The sequence below is a fragment of the Capsicum annuum genome, chromosome 3 (assembly GCF_002878395.1).
Source record: "Capsicum annuum cultivar UCD-10X-F1 chromosome 3, UCD10Xv1.1, whole genome shotgun sequence".
In the NCBI taxonomy this organism is placed as follows: Eukaryota; Viridiplantae; Streptophyta; class Magnoliopsida; order Solanales; family Solanaceae; genus Capsicum; species Capsicum annuum.
Genome location: NC_061113.1, coordinates 128,202,314 through 128,223,445, shown reverse-complemented (window position 1 = coordinate 128,223,445; position 21,132 = coordinate 128,202,314). Strand labels below are relative to the sequence as shown.

The following is a 21,132-nucleotide window of genomic DNA, read 5'->3' as shown; positions in this document are numbered from 1 at the left end:
AATATGCAAGAGTTCTACTCAATTGAGAAAAACAGATATGAACCTGGGCCTGTAGGAATAATGTTTCTTTTGCATCCTTTAAGGCACCACTCTCCTTTTCAGCTATTAGTTCCACAAGTAAACTTTTGGTTTCAGATGGACGTAGTGAATGGGCAACTGATGGACTGTGAGCTCTCTTGTCTAAGGCATCAGAAAGCTGTTGCTTGAAGGACACAATTGCTTCTTGTAGATTCTCACATTCATGGGTCTATCAAAATAAGAAATCTCATTACAACAGATTTCAGGAATCAATCAAAATTCCACGAGGAAACAGCTGAAAAGAGGTGTCTACCTTTTGATTTAGCTGGTCCTGAATTATTCGATTATCGGCAGCTCTAACCTGGTAAGAGCAATGTAACTCAACGATGTAATTGAAAGGATATCCATAAACTCGAACTATAAGGAGAAATGGAAGAAATAATATTCTTAGTGAAGGCATCTGGTAATACTACCTCAAGTTCGAAAGACTTCTCATTCAACTGTGCCAAGAGATCAGCAACAGACTGCAGAGTGCATACAAAAGAAAAACAGTTTACATAGATTAGTATACTTTCAACATATCTGCTTCCATTCAATAATAGAAGAAACCAGACTCTTTCGTTTTTTGATGAAGGAAACCAGACTCTTTTACCTGATAAGGAAATAATTTTATTGAAGTAGAAGAAGCCAAACTTACAACAATTTCTTCTTGGTTTTCCATCATGTCACAAGGGCTAGTAATGGACTCAGCAATTTGCTTCTCCAATGAAGCTATTTGTTCATTCTTCATTCTTATTTCATCCTTCAGCGTCCTAATCTCCATCTTAGGCACTCAAAGAGTTTTAAGTCAGAAAATATAACAGTTGCATTTTAAATAAAATACAAAAGATGCAGAAGAGATTGTTTCATGACTTATACTTGCACTTGTTCTTTCTTTGGACTGGGTGTAGCTTCCTCTGACAACCGTTTTAAAGCACTGGTATGCAGTGCCACTTCACCTGACAAAATCTTTTGCTGCTCTCTCAGGAGGTCAATTTGATCAATTGTCTTCATGCTAGTCTATTACACAAGAGTAAAACTATGAGTAACCAGACCATGAAAACACACTGTAAACGTCAAAGCACAAAGCTGACAGTGATTCCATGTGAGAGCATTCTAAACTTTATTTCATGAGGTAAATATTTGGATCCAATCACTAGTTTCATCTTCTGGGACTACTCAGAGAAACTTCAGACACCCTAGAAATGGAAGAATTCAAGAGCAGCATTTCCAGATCAACACTATATTTAAATTAACTCTGATAACCCTATATTGGGGTTTGTTACATGAAATCCAATAGATATACTAATGTTCACTTCATTATCAAACGTTGCAAAATATCAACTTCCATACCATAGAAGTCTCCGGGTCCAAAAGGTTATCCTCTGGAACTTCTTTATCCAATATGACATCAGATAAACGCTCTGCCGATGGTGTACTTTCTGTGGGTATAGAGCGTGAATTGCTCGATTCCATGTGATTTTCAGCTAGAGGAGTGGATGGTGTACTAGTTGACTTGATTCCACTGGATCTATCACTAGTGCTCGCCAATGTACCTGACCCACTGTCTCGTCTCTGTGAATAAGAGCAGAAGAATTTGAAGCACCATAAATAACAAGCTAAGAATGTCCTGTTGAAAATAGTAACTCAGGTCTCAGAGCATGGGGACTATTTTCACTAGTTTCAAAGGCTTGATTGACCCTAGGGATTGCAAGCATACAAACACGAGAAATTTTGGCCACATAAACCACAGTGCGGTCAAGGTATGCCAGAATTAAACCCACCATGCTATCATGGATCAACACAAACTTCTCCAATAGTTTTTCTATATACATATATATAAATCTTTCAACTAAAACCTCTGAAAATCCTTTTCTATACTGTTCCGCATGCAAATGCTAGAACTTATTAAGTAAAAGGTCGTGAACAGTTATAGTGAAAAGGGGAAAAAGAAAATACAGCTAGGAACATAATAAGCTGTCCCTTCATTGATTCCATAAAACAGACAATTTCCTCAGTTGATATAAACAGCATAGTTCAGAGTTTATCCACATTACATTCTGTTTATACTGCCGTCTGAGTATAAAATGAGATTATGAATGACCACCGAGATAACAAATGCTTAATGAATCTTTTGATATGTCATAAAATGGAAAAATCATGTCACATATAGTTGTATAGAAGAGTTCTTTTAGATCGTCATTGTTAACTGTAATGTGTTTTTTACATGATAAATAAAAACAGTTCCCATGTCCTTGCCACTAACATAATTGTAAAAACATGATACATGAAGTGAAGTGGTTGTAATAACAATAGAGTAAATTCCAAATACCCGTGGCTTAAACCAGTTAAGCAATCCATTTTTCCGAGTCTTCTTTTCCTCTTTGAATGTATCGTCAGAAATGTCCATGTTGCCATCAACCGAAACATACAAATCAACATTTTCATCTTCCAAGATGAGATCTCGTCTTCGATGAGGAAGATATGCAAGCTATAAACTCAACAAAGGAAAGGAAAAAGGACAGTTAAGACCTTGTAAAACTAAAAACAGTACTGAAGTGTGGAAAGGCAGGTTCCTCCCTTGTGTAGAGTGTTGCATCATATTATAATCGGTTACAAGGGTGGATCCATGAAGGAGGGAGGGGGTGCCACATCACCCACATACCTCGATTGAAACTGTATATATATGCATTAGAAATATAATAAATATATAAAGTGGCACCCGCAGTAACAAGCAGCCATCTAGTGCCACTGGTTGAGCGTCCATGCTTTGCCCATGGGTGAGAGATCGATCCCAGCTTGCAACGTTTTCAGATGAACTTTTGTCTTCTTCATCTAATAGGCTTTACATATTAACTCTTCTTTTTTCTTTTTTCTTTATTTGTTATCGACTCTTTTTTTCATATGAGTTCCTATTAATTTATTAAGCTTTTGCCCTGAGTATCTAATATGCATCTACAGTGAGTTTTTGTTCGAGACATCCATCCTTGCATTGATAGCTCTAGAATAATTGTCGAGGACAACTATGAATACATAATATATTTTTATTGATACTAGTAATATTATTGAACTTTTATGCCTTTGTTTAAAATTGTCGTAGCTATTTAATTATCCATATAAACCAAAAAGACAATTATCTGAACCGAAGCTCAAAATAGATCAAGTCATAAAAACTGTGGCACCCAGAATTTCAAAATTCTGGATCCGCCTCTGTTCGTTTACCTTTGGAAACGCTACTAAGTACTGGAACTAAATGAACATATTGCAAAGGCAAGTATCAAAACAAAGGAATCATTACGAGTAACAGCACCTCTTCTTCCCCAAAGGAATGCCTTCTTCTAGGACCAGCCCGATGAGGAAATCTTGAGGACTGTGAAGTTTTAGTGGATACTAGAATTAGCTTTGTTAGACGCTGTATTCTACCAAGCAAAGCTGCTTTAGCTTCCTCTTCTTGTTCCAACCTCGACTGTAGTCTGACTTGACCATCTTCTAGCTTTAAGAAGTATGTCAAAGTAGATGAACTTTAGTTACATAATGCATTACACAATAGTAACAAACCATTGTGCACTCTAACACAATATCTTAAACAAAAACATCCAATTCACTGTAAACCAAACACTGTTAATGACAATGATGTATTAAGTGTAGAAAATGCAGCACTTTCTGCAGTGATTATTCAGTCAGAGCCAGATGTCTGAGACAGCCAACAATGATTTCAAGATCAGCCAGATAACAGGAAAGCTGCTAAACCTTTGTATTCTTTACAATATGAAGGATTCAATCAAACAACAAGCTCACATAAATCTACCCAAAAAAACTACAGGGAAGGAACAAATATAATTAACATCAAATATGCCAGTGCATAAGATTCAAAACTAGCAACTGTGGCAGCTAAATTTCCATTGAAAGGATTATTAAATAGTACAAAGGGGGTTTCAGAACATAGCACCCTATAACCAGTAATAGAACATTACAAGCCCATTATCAGTTAAGGAAAACCATAAAGGTATAAATAATATATCAAAATAAACAGCTATGCCATAATCCCAAACTTGTTGAGGTCTCTAAATCTATCAAAATAATTCAAATAAAACTCAAACAAAGAGAGAGATGGAAAATACTGACAAAGCGACCACTATAACCACCTATAAATGATTACCTTAACTTTATGTTTGCCCTATTCATTTTTATTTGTTTACCTAATAATTCTTCCCCTGTTCATTTTTTTTTTTTTGTAAATATGTTTGACCTATTCATTCACTTCAGCTTAGCAGAAGGTAGCCCTTCCCACCCTCTTCCTGTATCACTTCATCCAAGAGCCCCTTCAAGAAAACAAGGCTGAAATCATATGCAAATAGATAGAGGAAACGACATCAACTCAATCTCCTGAAAATTAGCTGACTACTTGTAATCTTTTATGAAGTTGAATGAAACAGAAGTATGACCTCTCCCGGTCAATTTTGCTGACTGATGAAAGGCAGAAAATGTAGAGGCGAGGAGAAAGCAACATCGGCCAAGGTTACCTTTTGTTTCAGGAGCACAAAATCTTCTCCGCTATCCTTCATTTGTGGAACTGCAACGATGCCTCGCTTTAGTTGTTCTAACTCTTCTCTTAGACGACGAATTTCGTTTTGATATTTCTTGATAAGTGATTTTTCATCAATTATCTGCGAATTGACAGTTTCCAGTTCAAGCACACTGACAACCCCCAATCGAAGGCATCATGCATCTGGACTTGTCTTACCTTGTTTTGTGCTGCTTGAATCTCAATGTGTTTAGCACGATGAGCAAACTTCAATGTGTTATGTGTCTCCTCAGAATTGCTTGACGAAGGAGTCACAGTGCATATTAGCTATTACAGACGAAGAAAAAACAGATTGGTAAGGTATTCCCTTTAATTCAAACTGATATCGGTTTAATAAGGATCATTTGTATGATAGTCATGCTGTTAACAACAACACATAAAGAATGAAGAACTTACAGATACGCGTCCTTGACCACTTAATGAGGATTGAAGAAGCCTGGTCAGTTTTGAATCTCTATATGGTATATGAGTAGCTTTCCCATCAGTTAACTTGGAAATAACCTGCAAGGAAAACAAGTCAATTTACCCCACAACAAATGAAAACCAAAGATCGGAACCTACTTTCTTTTCTTCCTTCTTTTGGTTCTCTTAGTCACAAACCTCATCTTGTCTAGTTATTTTGTGAAGAAATGAAACCTTTTAAATGGACTTTCGATTAGTCCAACCACGAATAGAAGCATCTGCAAAGTACTTATGTATCATACAATGCTCACACAACATTTTCTAAACCTCTTTCATAAATTCATCATTTACAAATATACACTACACACCTCTTTTAACTTGACCTTGTTCATCAAATACACAAAATGATATAGCTAGAGTTTGGTTCTTCAAAAATAAATCATCAAAAAGTCCCTGGTTTTAAAATCTTCTGTCCTTTGTGCACATTACAATGTCAAGTCAATATACTTGATATTGGTACGTCCTGTATACAAGTTTCTCTTAAACATCTAAGTTGAATGTCAAAAGAGAAGATACTAGTCCAGAAAAACTATTTCTCTGATGATACAATAAAGTCATTTGGATCCTTACAGTTCCAAGAGTCAGTAGGCTTTTGTTGATGTAAGATCCCTCCTTTCGGCGCACACCGGTGGTTTCAGCCTTTGAGCTCTCAGAACCTGCCAAATCAATAAGGTGCTGCAAGCATTTTTTTTTTTTTAACAAGAAGCAGAAAAGTGGGAAATGGAGAGTTAGAAGTCCTCAATCAGAACAAAGATCAACACTTTCAGACAAATAACAGTAACTTGACCCAATAATCAGTTGTTAGGAAGCGAGGACTAGTTTAAGCCAGTAACAGCTTGTTTGGATGTTGGTTATGCAACGTTTCATGATGTATCATACTATATTGTTTTGATACATATAATGATGATAAATTGCATCATTTCCATCGTTTCATAATACCATGCACCAGCAATATGAATAATAAATTCACAATAATACAAAGAATAAGTTCACGGGTAGAATTATTATAAAAAAAGATGGGGGTGAAGGGTAAAATGGCACTATAAAATAATTAGTAAGGGAAAAATGAGAAGAATAAAGGGGTAACAACACCATTACACCAAATCAGTCGTTACATAGAATAGCTCTTACGATTGTTACATAACAACGAAGTTAACAATACTAAACAATAAAACCTGTGTAACAACCAAAACAATATTGTTTTTAAAGTAATCATACAACACAATACAATAGGTAAAAATCATCAAAAAAGCTGTAAGTTATGTATGATTTGTTCAAAGTAGTTATGTTGAAGTCTAACAAGTCTAGAACAGAGTTTTTACCAGCTGTGACAATGTAACTGCCCCTCCTTCACTATATTCACCGCAGGGGCTACTTTCTATTGTCTGCCAAAAGAAAGTTATCTAAAATTACTATGTACACATTGTTTCGACGAAACTCTATATGCAAATAGATCAAATAGCATAATGAATCACGGATTTATAGTTCACTGGTAAAAACATAAATACCAGCGTAAATATTGTGTGACTTCTGCTACTGAGTAGATTGAAGTTTGTGGAACCAACATGCCTATGCTCTGCAAGCAGAAAACCAATTTTCAACAAAATTAAAACATAATATATAACTGATAACTCAATCTCTAACGAAGTACATAAAAGAGATGAACAATTCCTAAAAGAATGTACTTCACCAAGGAATTGAGAAGAAAACAAAGGATCAACAGCCTTTCTTGTTGTGTTATATGTTTGGCCTAAGTGTTCCTTTATGCATAGGTCGTAAAACTTGGCACCGTCTAGGTGCAATTAATAAAAAGATTTTTAAGAATTAAAATAGGTATAAGTATGTGTACACACTACCCTCCCCAGACCCCATCTATGAGTGTAACACTGGGTATGTTGTTGTAAAATTACTGTAAAGTTATAAAAATCGTAAGAAGATAAATGCCTTCTGTCCAAAAGTTAACTCCAAGATAAAACAATATATGTCTGCGCACTACAAGTCGTATTTTCAAAATCTGAGTGTTCTGCACTGACAGGTCCTCTCTCTTCTGGCAGTAAGAATTAGTTTTTATGAACCTGTAGGTCAATCAGTGAATTTGACTTAGATACAAATTATTCTGTTTTGGATTTATTATAGGGTCCTTCAGGAGTTCTTCAGTGTATATATCTCATAGATTTGAGTATATTCTGAAAGTATACTGATATTCGAATATCCAAAGGAAGAGAATAATATTCTTTCTTTTGCCAAAATGGTCCCTAAATATGGGTGTATCTATTCATTTTAACCCTTCACTATTGTTTTCGCTCTTTGCAGTCCTCCGTCTATCTGTAAGCTAAGTAATTGTTTCAGCAGTACTTGTCAAAAAGTTGATGTTATTTCATCATAACTGTAATTAAAGTGCACCACGCAAGGTTATTTTGGTCATTGTAGGAAACAATATCAAAACTTTCCTTTCCGGTTCCAATCAACAAAGTTAGAGCTTAGGCTATTACATTAAACATCCACTACGAGAAATAAGTGTACAAATCCAACCCTTCTTTTAGAGCGCTTCTACTTTAAATCATAATTTGAGACTTCCTAAAGGTTCATATAATATATTTGGACTTGTAAATACGGTTTGGATTGAACTCAAGGGACTTTGGGTGATTCAGCTCCGGCACCACTGATACTCATTTTGCAATTGCATTTCGCGACGGCGAGGAGGAGTTCACGATTGCAAAGGATACAGGAGTTATTCAGTGTGAATGCAACACCGTTGGAAACTCCGGCATGATCGTGATGGCCAGCTAACCCAACCCAGCGCGGTCGCTAGAGGTTCTCCGCAATCGCGAAGAAGGCCTGATCAGTATATATAGCTGATTTTATTTTTTCAGAAGTCCTTTTTTTGTGGAGTTTGAGCAAGGAGCTCTTGGGTTTGGCATCAAGAAGAATGGAGTCTGAACCTACAGGCTACAATCAAGGTAATGATTCTCTATACTGGTCCAGTATTATGCTTGTTTTTTTAAACTGTTAAATCATGGATTCTGAAGGCTAAAATCGGATTTTTTAGATCTGGCCTAAATAAAAGAGATAAAGCGAGGATTTGGACTAGCATTTGATATCAAAATTGAATTTTGAATATAGAATTGGATGTTCTAGCTAAGGGATAACACACCTATATACTTAATTTTGGATTTTGACCCGAAGGGTAACTTTGAGTTGATCGACCTCAAGGAGTCCTAAAATTATGGGATCAATTCTTCCAAACTAATTTGGACTCATTATTCATGATTTTGAATAGATTGAGGCCATTGGAGATCATTTGGAGCAATTTCAGCATTCCAAGTGAAGTAAAGATTTCCCCTTGAGGCAAATGAGGCTTTGACTTTAAATTTATTTGCTTTTCCTTAAAAGCATGTTACAATGTGTTGCTTGTATGCATTTAAACCATTTTGTCCATGTGCATAGGTTAGCATAGCTAGGTTGGCTAGTTTGAAGTACCTAGAGTTCACTGTGAGGGTCCTAAGCATGTGCTTTACATTATTTGATAGTCAAGCGATTTCTTGATATGACGTGATATTGTTTAGTTGATTAGCATGCTTTATCACTAGTTATCTTTTAGAAGTCGTTTGTGCTACCTTGTGATATCTCTTTAGCTGTTTAGCACACTTTACCATTTTGATTGCAGTACACGCAGCCTGGGCACGATGTATGTCCATATAGGTAGACAGTCAGGTTGACCTTGAGTGAGCGTACTCAAGGCACTACAGTAAGGTCGAGCTTGGGTGAGTGTACTCAAGGGCCCATAGTTGGGTTGAGCATGGGTGGGTGTACCTTGGGCCCACAGATCAGTTTGAGCTTGAGCAATGTCTAATGGCACCATCACAAATTAGTAGTAGTGTACATCAAGTTTACTTTCATTATTTGTATTTAAGGGTGACTCTAGGGTAAGGCAAGTTAAGCCCTTGCCTTGGGTGCCCAAATATTAAAAGGCCTTAAAAATACATTTATGTGATTACTATGAGAAATAATGAAGAAAAATATTATTATTGAATTGTGTATCTACATAATTACATTAAGACCCTATTTATAGACACTACATTACAATCATTTTTCAAGTAGGATTTTATATACTATTCCTATTCCTACTCATATTATAACACTGCCCCTCAAGTTGGTGCATACATGTCATAAGTACCTAACTTGTTTTCAATAATGTAATCAATACGAGGACTAGTGAGGGATTTGGTGAAGATATCTGCAAGTTGATCACTTGACTTCACAAATTTTGTAACACTATCTCCTAAGAGTATCTTTTTCTCTGACAAAGCGACAATCAATCTCTATGTGTTTAATTCTCTCATGAAACACGGGATTTGACGCGATATGAAGGGCCGGTTGATTGTCACACACAAGTTCCATCTTACCAAATTCTCCAAATTTTAGTTTTCTCAACAACTGTTTGATCCAAACTAGCTCACAAGTTGCTACAGCCATTGCTCGATATTCTGTTTCTGCACAAGATCGAGCAACCACATTCTGTTTCTTACTCTTCCAGGACACCAAATTACCTCCTACTAAAACATAATATCCGAATAAGAACATCTATCAAAGGGTGATCCTGCCCATTCAGCATCTGTATATCCAATGATATGCTTATGGCCTTGATCCTCGAAGAGTAGTCCTTTACCTGGAGCTGACTTTATATATCACAGAATACGAACAACTGCATCCCAATGACTATCACAAGGGAAAGTCTTACAAAGGCAAGTCATACACTAACAGGAAAAGATATGTCTAGTCTAGTCACTATGATATAATTCAACTTTTCAACCAGCCATCTATACCTTCCAGGATCACTGAGTTGCCCCCTGTCCTGGCAAAAGTTTAGCAGTTAGATCCATAGGAGTGTCAATGGGTCAATATCCCATCATTCTTGTCTCCTTAAAAATGTCTAGGGCATACTTACGTTGAGAAATAACAATACCTGATCTAGACTGAGCAACCTCAGTACCTAGAAAATACTTCAGTCTGCCGAGGTCTTTAGTCTGAAAATGTTGAAAGAGATGTTGCTTCAAATTAGTGATACCATCTTGATCATTGCCGGTGATAATGATATCATGAACATAAACCACCAGATAAATTCACAGATTTGGTTCAGAATGTTGATACTGAGTGATCAGCTCTACTACACACCATGCCAAGCTCCTAAATTACTGTGCTGAACTTCCCAAACCAAGCTCAAGGGGACTGTTTCAGAGTGACCCGCGCAAGCAGTATACAAGGGTACTAAACTCCCCCAAGCAACAAAACCAAGTGGTTGCTCCATATAGACTTTTTCCTCAAGATCACCATGCCAGAAAAGCATTCTAAGTGTCCAACTAATAAAGAGGTCAATGACGAATGGCATCCATAGATATAAAGAGACGAACAGATGTTATTTTTGCCACAGGAAAAAAGGTGTTACTATAATCTAGCCCAGCGTACCATTTGACCAAATTGACTGATATACCTAATCGCAACCAACAGCACCTGCATAAAGGGAAACAAGCTCCCTAAGTACCACTCATATGTAAAGCAGACATCTCATCAATCATAGTTTGCTTCCATCCTGAATGAGAAAGTGCTTCACCTATAATCTTATGGGATGGAAATAAAGAACAAGGATGATACAAAAGCATAATGGGGTGATGATAGACGATGATAACTCAAGAAAGTATAATGTGGGTTAGTATTATGAGTAGATTGTATACCTTTTTGAAGTGCAAATGACTAGCTAGGAGGAGGCAAGTCCGCAGTACGAGCAGCGTCCGGCGCATGACATGAATCATCTAGGACTAATGTTAGACGCGGATAGAAATGATAAGTCAGAAGTGGTGGAACTGCAACTGGAGATGTAAAAGTAATCATAGATTCCTCAAAGGTTGGTTGCACGTAAGACCGAAGGTATATATCAAGATGAGCAGAAAATGTATAGTAAGGTTGAGACTCAAAGAATGTAACATCGGGGGACATAACGTAACAACCAAGATTAGGTGAATAGCAACGATACCCTTTTTCGAACTCGAGAGCAACTAAGAGAGACATATTTGAGAGCATGAAGGGCTAATTTATCTTTTCCTGAGACTAAGTTATGAACAAAGCATGTGCTCCCAAAGACATGAGGGGGGATAGAGTAGAGATATCACCGAGGAAATAGTATGGAATGGAAAACCTGATTCTGAATCGAAGATGATGGCATTCTATTAATGAGATAGCAAGATGCGAGGATTGCATCACCCCAAAAACGCAGCGGAACATGGGATTCAATGACAAGAGTGTGAGCAGTCTCAATGAGATGCCTATTTTTCCTTTTTGCTATACCGTTTTTCTAAGGAGTGTATGGACATGATGTTTGGTGAATAATTCTTTGGTAAGTCATAAACTCCTGAAACTGGGAGGGTAAGTATTCCAAGGCATTATCACTAGAAAAAGTACAAATAGAAACATCAAATTAATTTTGTATTTCAGTACAAAAACTTTTGAATATAGAAAATAACTCAGAATGATCTTTCATTAAGAAAACCCAAGTACACCTTAAGAAAATCATTAATAAAACTAACAAAATCACGAAATCCTAAGGGTGAACTGACTCTACTAGGACCCGAAATATTAGAATAAACTAATGAGAAAATAGACTCCGAACAACTCAATACTACGTGAAAATGTAGCACGAGTGTGTTTCCCAAGTTGACAGAACTCACAATCTAATGTAGACAAACTAAACAAACTAGGCACCATCTTATGTAGCTTGGATAGACTCGAATGTCCCAAACATTTGTGAATTAGGTCTGGAGGGTTTATAACGGAGCATGATGTTAAGGAATTTGAAGAGGTAAGATAGTAAAAGCCTTGTGATTCATGTCCTGTGTCAATTGTCCGTCCCATACTATGGTCCTGCATAATAAAAAAATCATAAAAAAAATGTTTTACTACAATGAAGGGCACGCATCAAACGACTAATAGATGCAAGATTAAAAAAACATCCAGGGATATAAAGAACAGGGTCTAGAGTAATAGAATATAAGGGTTTAGCTTGTCCAACTCTTTTTGGTCTAGTTTGGAACCCATTGGCTAGAGTAATAGCAGGAAGTGATTGTGAATAAACAATATCAGATAGAAGTGATTTGTTACCAGAAGTATGATCAAAGAAGAGTCCATGACTCATGATCCAAGAGTACTAGACTGTGAAACACAAGCAAAAGAATTACCACCAACGAAAGCATCAAAAGCATCAGGCTGAGCAATCGAGACTACTTGTGGAGACGTCTGCTAACTTGCTTGATACTCGATACTGAAGGAACTCATCATATTCTGTCTGAGCAATATGAGCATTATTGAATGGTTGATAGGTTGTGGAGATGTCTTCTTCCTTACTCGATTCCGAAGGATCTCATTATATTCCTTTATAGCAATAGGATCACAACTGGGTGGTGAGCCAAGCAAAATATGACATATGTCCTGAGTGTGTCCAAACTTATGGCAATAACTACACTTAGATCGAGATTTTTCAAAACGACCTCCTTCTCACCGATTCTCCATACGTTGATATGTTCGTTTTCCTACGGTTTGAGGTGCGAGAATAGATGAGTCAATGCTGGGTAATGAAATCACTTTGTGACTGGAAGGGGCGGCAAGACAAAATAGACGAGAGAATGACTCATCAATTATAGGAACTGTAGAACTAGCTAAAATCTGGTCACGTATTGGATCATTGTCGGTAGGAAGCCCAGCAAGTGTAAGAACTAAAAACAGCATATGTCTGTGCTCTTGTTGCTTTTCCACATTTGTAGTAACGGCATCAACATTTCAAATTCCTCCCTGAAAGCTTATATCTGTCCCAAGTAAGTAGTCGGATTCTTATTTCATTAAGTTGGTCACCGGAGATATCACATCATAAAAACGCGATATATCATTAGTGTATAAAGCATGAGCCTTTTTCAAAACTAAATAAAGTGTCTAGAATGGGCAAAACAGGGGCATCAACTTGGAGTAAATATATCGCCACAAGAGACTACATAATTGAGCATCGACCTTCTCTTATTGTTCTTTGGCTTTTGCATCTTCCTCACTAGACTTTGCTTTTTCATCCACCACAATAGCCTTGATCTTAAAGTGATCTTGGACACCTTGACCTTAGCACCAAAGCTCAACTGAGGAAGCCGAAGCTAAATAATTTGAACTTCCCATTAATGGTTCGAAAGTGATCATAGGGCTTGAAATTTGACTTCTTTGTGAAATTTGACTAGAAAGCAACAAGAAACGGTAATCCGAAAAAACAGTAATGAACTGAGTTATGAAGCGGGATGTATTCTGGAAAAGATTTCTGAAAGTCGCGAACGAAATCTGAGAAATACTGTCGGAATATGGAAAATACTATTGTAATCTGGTCGGAGGAGGAGGATTTGGATGACACCAACAATCAAGCAAAGGATGAAAAAAATTGATTGGAACCTCTGGCGCGTGACACAGATCTTGCCGAAAAATCGTACCGTCATCGGCGTGTGAGGATTTTCTATTCCGGTAGTTCTACTTGGGGTTTCGTCGCCTAAGAATTCCGAGACTAGTGGTAATGGTAGTTTTTTGCATAACACTCACAAATCAAAGGATGACACAATCAACAACTTGTACAGTCACAAGAATTGACACATTGGACTGACTACTAAATTTTATGAATGTTTCTCACCAATCCTCTCATACCATATGAGAAATAGTGGAGAAAAATAATATTATTGAATTGTGTATCTAAATAATCATTGTGACCCTATTTATAGACACTACATTACGATACTTTTCCAAGTAGGATTTTATATACTATTCATGTTCCTACACATTTCTAACAATTATTTATAAAAGATTTTAAATTTAACATATTTTGAAAGTTGGTAGGTTGTACAGTTGAGTAAATAACGACAAATCCTCTCATTACAACAACAACATACCCAACGTATACCCACAAAGTAGGGTCTGGGGAGGGTAAAGTGTTTGCAATCCATACTTTCAACGACTCCCTCTATTTCAGTTTGTTTGACCTATTTTCCTTTTTAGTTCGTTTCAAAAAGAATGACTCTGCCTTTTTAAACAAATAACAACACACTCCTTCCCTTTTTAGCAACTCTATAATTCCAACTTCCCGTCTTAACATGTCTAAAACCACGAGATTAAAGAGCATTTTAGTACATTTTACATATTTAATTTAAGATCACGAGATTCCAAAAGAAAAATATTTTCTAAACTCTGTGTCAAGTCAAAACATGTCAATCAATTTGGAACAGTTTCATGAATAATTTTTCTTCCTCTATCTATAGTCCATTTTCATGTTTATGATGATTTCAATTTCTAATTCAACTTTGTTTCTCTGAATTAGCTAGCATTTCTTTTATGTCATATTTGATTGATCCATACATCAAAAAACAAGTTGTTTTGTGTTTCATCTTCTTAAACTAAGAAATCATTGAGGCAGTGTTTTGAGGTTCAAAACTCGGTTATAGTCTCACCCCTTGACCCTTTTCCACTCAAATACCATGTTTTTGTATAGGGAGAGTTAGATGACTTAACGTGCGCCTAACCTAAACATCACGCATTGCACTTCATCTTATATCAACGCCATATGGGCTTCTTTTGTGTCTTATTATCAATGGATTTTATGAAAAAAGTTTAAGAGTTTTAATATACTTTTGTTTTAGGCTACCAAGTTTGTGAGCCACCCTTGTCTGTATTCATAATTTTAGGTTAGTTGTATTACTCGTATTCCATATTTATGCTTGTATTGCTATGATGAAGTGTTCGTATGCACTGCAAGTTGTTTCTAAGGACTTTCCCTGGGAATAGACTAAAGAGCGAATCATTGATCTTGTTGGATTTTTTAGCCTCATCATTACTGTGTGTGGCACAGTTCTAGACGGAATCCAGCAAATCGACCAAGAAAACCAACGAATATCTGGTGATTTCTATGCCTTAATCTTTCTTTTCTCCTCAGTTTAGTTTCTACAATGTTTCTTGCTGTGATTATTTGGCTTTTGCTTTGATTAATTTTGTTTTCACTCTCGTTCTCCGCAGATTATACAGATTGGAAATTGTTTCGGTTGCGTTAGGTTTATTGAATTAATTGTTTTTTGGTTTGATTAGTAGTTGGAATTTGTTTCAGTTTGTGTCACCAGGCTTATTGAATTAATTGTTTAGTTGAGTTTCTTTTAGATATATATTTTTGCTTCAGTTAACTCACGCAATTCTGCCTTATTGGTTCTTGCCGTTAGTTTAACTCGACTTTACTTCTACTCGCCTCAAATTCTGGATTGATTGTGCTTCATTCCTACTATATTGATCATTGCTTTTAGATTCTGGCTTATCTTTAGTATTGATTCCTGCTTGCGTAGTGTAAATCCTAGAATATTTTTTATTTGCTTTCTCTAGCGAACGATGGTAGATTGGGGTCATGTTCTCAGTTGGAGTCCGGGCTAGGTTTAGGGGTGGTAAGGGGGTCAAGGGAGCTTCTAGGTTAAGAGTAAGGTCTTGTAACATAGGGACTTTAACGGGAAAGTCCATAAAGCTAGTGAAGATTCTCAAGAAGAGGAGGATTAATATAGCTTATATCCAAAAACCCAAGTGGGTAGGAACGAAGGCACAGGATGTAGGCAGCTATAAGTTGTGGTACTCAGGAGGTTCGACGAATAGGAATGTTGCAGGAATCATAGTAGATAGAGAGCTAAGGGATAAAATGAAGAGGTTAGGACGGTCAACAATAGAATGATGATGATTAAGTTAGTCGTCGGAGGGACTTTGACTATTATCAGTATATACGCATCACAAGGCTTGGACGAGGAGGACAAGAACTTTTGGGAGGTTTTTGACGAGGTGGTGAGAGTTATATTGTTTTTTCGTGGGTGGAGATTTCAAACACATCGGGCCAACACTGAGGAGTTATAATGATGTGTAGGAAGACATTGATTTAGGGACAAGTACAAAGGAGGAGTCTCACTTTTGAATTTCGCAATAGCTTTGGGTTGGTGGTAACCAATTTGAATTTTCCAAAGGAGAAGCTCTTGGTAACATTTTGAAGTACGATGGCTAAGACTCAGATAATATTATTTGCTCCTTAAGAAGAATGATAAAGGTTCGTGTAGAGATTGTGAGGTTATCAGAAGTGAGAATCTTACGACCCCTCATAAGCTCATGAAATGGATTTGGAGATCAAGCAGAAGAGGAAGAGGAAGAGGACTGTAGATTTACAAAAGGCTGTTGGGTATATCATACAGTCAACTACAACATCTCCCTAGCAACTCCAAAAAGTCCATATATTGATCTATACTAACAATGGAACTACTTTTATACCAACAAAGCAAATTATATAAACACTTGTTTTTAACTCTAGAAATATGAAATTTTTGCCCAGCAAAACAAGTGTTGTTTCTTTCTAACCAAATAATCCAGAATATGCACAACGGTGTAGTTCTCCATATTTGCTTCAAAGCTTTATGCATTCTCTGCTGCTGCCAACTCTCCAATAATTCCTTCACACTCTGAGGCATGATACAAATATTGAAAAAAATACCCAACAGAGTCTAGCTAGCTATTCTGGATTAACTTTTTTTAAGTAGCTTATAAGTTGAAAGTTAAAAGCCACCCAACTTTTGGCTTTTAGCTTATTTTTGTTACTTTTTTCAGCCTAAAAGAAAGTGCTTAAAAGCACTTTGTCTTTCCCAAACACCTCCAAAAATAAAAGAGTTTAAAAGCCAAAAAACTACTTAAAATAAGTCAATCCAAACATCCTATATGGCCAATGCCCTAGAGATTTGATTTCTATGAAGGCTTGGGGAAGTAGTGTGGATGCGAATAGTATGGGATAGGACTGCTAGATGTGTTTGAAATCCCGGGAAATGGTTCTAAGAGTCCAATCCTATCTGAAGTTTCTCTTCGAGTTCGCATCCATTAACGCTAATGAACACGTCCTTAGAGGAAGATGGCTTTGGAAAAATCATGATATACGACTACAATGGTGGGCACTGACGCTTGGTGCAATCCAATCTAGGGTTACCCTAAATCTAAATATGGATCAAACTGGTGGGCCTCCTTTTACACTTGTGGTCACTGAAGGGGTTTAGGGCAGCGGGGGATTTTAGCAGCAGATGGGTGAAAATGGAGGAGGAAACAGAACTCCGTAATCATCTAAAATAGGCACAAATACTCGTCAAGAGCAACGGAAAACCCATGCAAAATGAGGTGAAGATAGTTGTTAAGGGTGTTGGGTTTATCACTCAAATGTGGGATGAGACTCTGATGAGGTTTTTCACCGGAGAAGCAGATCGCAACATTGAAGGTGACAAGAAGGAATATGCTTTGAACCAGTGGTTAATACACGAGGGTGGTGCTGTGAAGTCCACGTCCATGCCAGCTGTTAGCAGGAACTCATGTGGGGTGTTCAGAATATTTTGAATTTAATGAAGCACGTGAATGCACACGTGACGCGTGCATATGAAAGAGAGAACCTGATTCTTTGGGTTCAGATCCTCTGGCCCAACAATTATTCCAAGTGCGTGCAAAGAAGCCCAATAATAGTGGAAGGCCATCTGAGCCTTTTCTCGATGAAATAGAGGCAAACTACAGAACTCTAAAAAGGCAAAATGGAGAAGACGATCCAGTCCTAATAGTACATGGAGATGAAGGAGATGTGATAGATATCCAAACTTCTCAAAAGGATGACGACGACATGTCAATCATCCAAACAGAGGAAACAACAGTTCTGGAGACACAAGTGGAAGGAAACATGCAATTAGAAGAGAAGGAGGAGGTTGAAACTTTAGAAGATATCTTACATTTAAATTCTGCCGAGCAGCAAATTGATCTCGCAGCAGAGAATGAAATTCCTTTATTGGTCCAACAGAACATAATCAAGCTCAGTAAAGAATTTGGGGTACACTTCAGAGATTGTGAGGAGGTGGCTCTGAAAGTTAAAATAGTATCACGGAATGTAAGGGGCCTCAATGAACCGAGAAAGAGGCTACAAATAAAAAACATGAGCAATGTGGTAAGCTTCCCATCAGGAAAAAAATAACTGCAGCAGGTTCAACAGAGCAATGGAAGATTTTTCTGAATTTACCAGGACATGCAGCTACAAGACCTACCTTTGATAAGTGGTACTTTTACTTGGAGGAAAGGCTGTTGGAGAGAAAAACAGATCTTAAAAAAGAAAAGAGAGAGCAGAAAGCATTATATGGTTTCATTGATTACTGCCAAATTTAAGAACATAACTGAAAAAGCTCAATAAAAGGAGTAAAATAAGCTACCATTATTTCTAATAATTATGACCTAAAGATAAGCAAAAGTAATAAAGCTGATTTTGCATGATTGTAGCCTCATTTAATAAATTTAAATCCTACTTTAAAGTTGTATTTACAGCAGCTGGTACAACTAACCTGCAGCTTTTGAGACACTAATCTTAACACTCCTCCTTGACTCAAGCGCTGTAGACCAAGTTTTTTTCCGAGAAACTCGAATCTTGCTCCAACTAGAGACTTAGTTGGCAATCTATTTAGCAGAAATACTGCGGTATTGGTAGCTTAAGTCCAAAATTTCTTTGGCAGCCCTTTCTCATGGAGCAAACACCTTGTCATCTCCATTAGCATCCTATTTTTCCTTTCCACTACTCTGTTTTGTTGAGGAATATAGGGTGCCATTAGCTGATGCTCGATTCCTGCTTCATTACAAAAGTTGTTGAACTTTTCTGAAGTATATTCGATTTCATTATCTGTTCTTATCACCTAAATTCTGCAACGACTCTGATTTTCCACAAAAACCTTAAATTTCCAGAATACATCAGAGACCTCAGATTTTAAAATTCAAAAGATAAATCCAACAATTTCTGAAACAATCATCTATAAAGGCAATGTAGTACTTACTACCATTTAAAGATGGTGTTTTTTGAGGTCCACCTACATCTGTATGAATAAGTTGTAGCTTATTCGTTGGCCTCTATGATAAATTCTGAAAAGGAAGCCTTGTTTGCTTCCCATACCGACAAGCTTCACAAGCAGGCAAATTTTTCTTAAGGCTCGGGAGACCTTCTGCTAGTTGATTTTCTTTCATGAAGAGTATGGCATCATGATGATAATGTTAAGAGCCTTTTGTTGCATAACCCGAAAGCATTTTCCAACCTGACAATTGTTGCTTGCTCATCGTCCAATAGATTCAAGGAAAAACTCTTTCCTCTCATCTTGACCTTGAACATCTCCTTATTATCAGAATCCTTGATGACACATGTTTTTTCTTCAAACAACACTTTGAAACCATTTTCAAGTAGTTGCCCAACACCTAAGAGGTTTTGATCAAGATCAGGAACAAAGAAAACATTAGTTATAAGTTTCAAACCTGTAGGGCTTTGAATTGTAATTGTTCCTTTGCCTTTTGCATCAAGATATTCTCCATTTCCAATTTTGACTTTGGAAATAACAGATCTATCTAGTTCTTTAAAGAGCTTTTGATCACTGGTCATATGATTTGTGCATCTGCTATCAATCAACCAATTTTTAAAAGTGTTTTTGCAAGCAAAACAAGTTGCTACAAACAATTCCTCTTCTTCATATTGATTTACAGTAGCCTTGACTTCTTGTTGTGTTTGTGACTTGCATACCTTCTCCACATAGCCCAGTTGACCACATTTGTTGCACTTGACATCTGGTCTCCACCAACATTTCTGTTGAGAGTGATTTGTCTTTTTGCAATGAGGGCAGGGTGGATTACTTCCTCCCTGATACTAGCTTGCAAATTTAAGTTACTGAAAGTCAAGCTGAAAGAGTGGAGCAACACAGTCTATGGTAACCTAGGCATGCAGAAATCGAGTATCCTCAATCAACTGGTTGATCTTGACTTGATATAAGAACAGAGATTACTTTCTGATGATGAATCTTATTTAAGAGAGCAGTAGTGGCAGTTGAGTTTGAGGATATTGCCGAGAAAGAGGAAGTCGCTTGGAGGCAAAGATCAAGGGCCCTCTGGCTTAAAAAAGGGGATAGAAACACAAATTTTTTCCATAGGATTGCTAAATGTCACAGAAGGTACAATATCATTGACAAACTGATCATCAATGGATCCAATACAACTGAACCAGCCAGGATTAGAGATGAAATCACTAGGTTCTATCAGGAACAATATTCTGAGACAAAAGCATGGAGACCTCAGTTCAGTCGTAGAATTCAGCATATGGTTTGTGAAGAGGACAATATAGTACTGCAAGGCCAATTTGAGAAGCAGGAGATCAAAAACAATGTGTTCTCATGTGCAGGGGATAAGGCCCCTGGCCCTAATGGCTTCTCATTTTTTTTTTTTAATCACGTAAAAGTATTTTCATTCATAATCATGACCAAAAAGGTTGTATACACAGGCTACACCAAAAGATCAAGACACTACAAGACATGATTCCCCACAAACTCCTTCCAATCCTCTAAGCAACAAGTAACTTTTTGTTTACACCAAAAGAAAATAAGGAAGCGGAGGCTACTCCTCAACTGCAAGAAACTCGACTCTACACCTTCAAAAGCTCTCTTATTTCTCTCTCCCCAAACTACCCACATTAATGCAATTGGAACTATGTTCCAAGCCATTCGTCTTCTCCTTTCTCTCCTACTCTTCCATATAAGCATTAGATCTTTCTTTCACAGTTCTTGACATTACAAAAGAATTGTGAAACTACCTAAACATATCCCACCAGAATCTCATGGTAAGCCCACAATTTAGAAGAAGGTGATTCACGTCCTCACCCGTCTCCTTGCACATGAAGCACAACAAAAGCGGACAAACTTCCGCTTTCTAAGATTTTTCGCTGTCAAAATCACCCCTCTAGTAGCCACCAAGTAAAACAGTATACCTTCCTCGGGACACTTGGAGTCCATACAGCATTCAATGGGAAGTCAACCGCTTCTCTAACAAAAATTTTCTCATATAAAGACTTCACAGAAAACACTCTATGACTTCCAAGATGCCACAACCACACATCAGGATTATCTACCAGGATTATC

At 37.1% G+C, this 21,132-nt stretch overlaps 1 protein-coding gene across 3 annotated transcripts in view; it reads right to left on the bottom strand.

The window, feature by feature from the left end:
* Positions 1-21,132, bottom strand: part of LOC107863735 (kinesin-like protein KIN-7K, chloroplastic) — a 59,719-nt gene that overhangs the window by 11,775 nt on the left and 26,812 nt on the right. For all 3 annotated transcript variants that reach the window (XM_016709840.2, XM_016709842.2, XM_016709843.2), the window contains 14 exons: positions 6,613-6,680; positions 6,427-6,489; positions 5,675-5,779; positions 5,039-5,143; positions 4,802-4,909; positions 4,581-4,724; positions 3,368-3,550; positions 2,390-2,548; positions 1,411-1,632; positions 937-1,077; positions 716-841; positions 492-542; positions 332-379; positions 44-247 (listed from right to left, as the gene is read on the bottom strand). In XM_016709840.2, the coding sequence (XP_016565326.1) occupies positions 44-247; positions 332-379; positions 492-542; positions 716-841; positions 937-1,077; positions 1,411-1,632; positions 2,390-2,548; positions 3,368-3,550; positions 4,581-4,724; positions 4,802-4,909; positions 5,039-5,143; positions 5,675-5,779; positions 6,427-6,489; positions 6,613-6,680 (1,727 nt within the window). The remainder of the gene's footprint in view (positions 1-43; positions 248-331; positions 380-491; positions 543-715; positions 842-936; positions 1,078-1,410; positions 1,633-2,389; positions 2,549-3,367; positions 3,551-4,580; positions 4,725-4,801; positions 4,910-5,038; positions 5,144-5,674; positions 5,780-6,426; positions 6,490-6,612; positions 6,681-21,132) is intronic.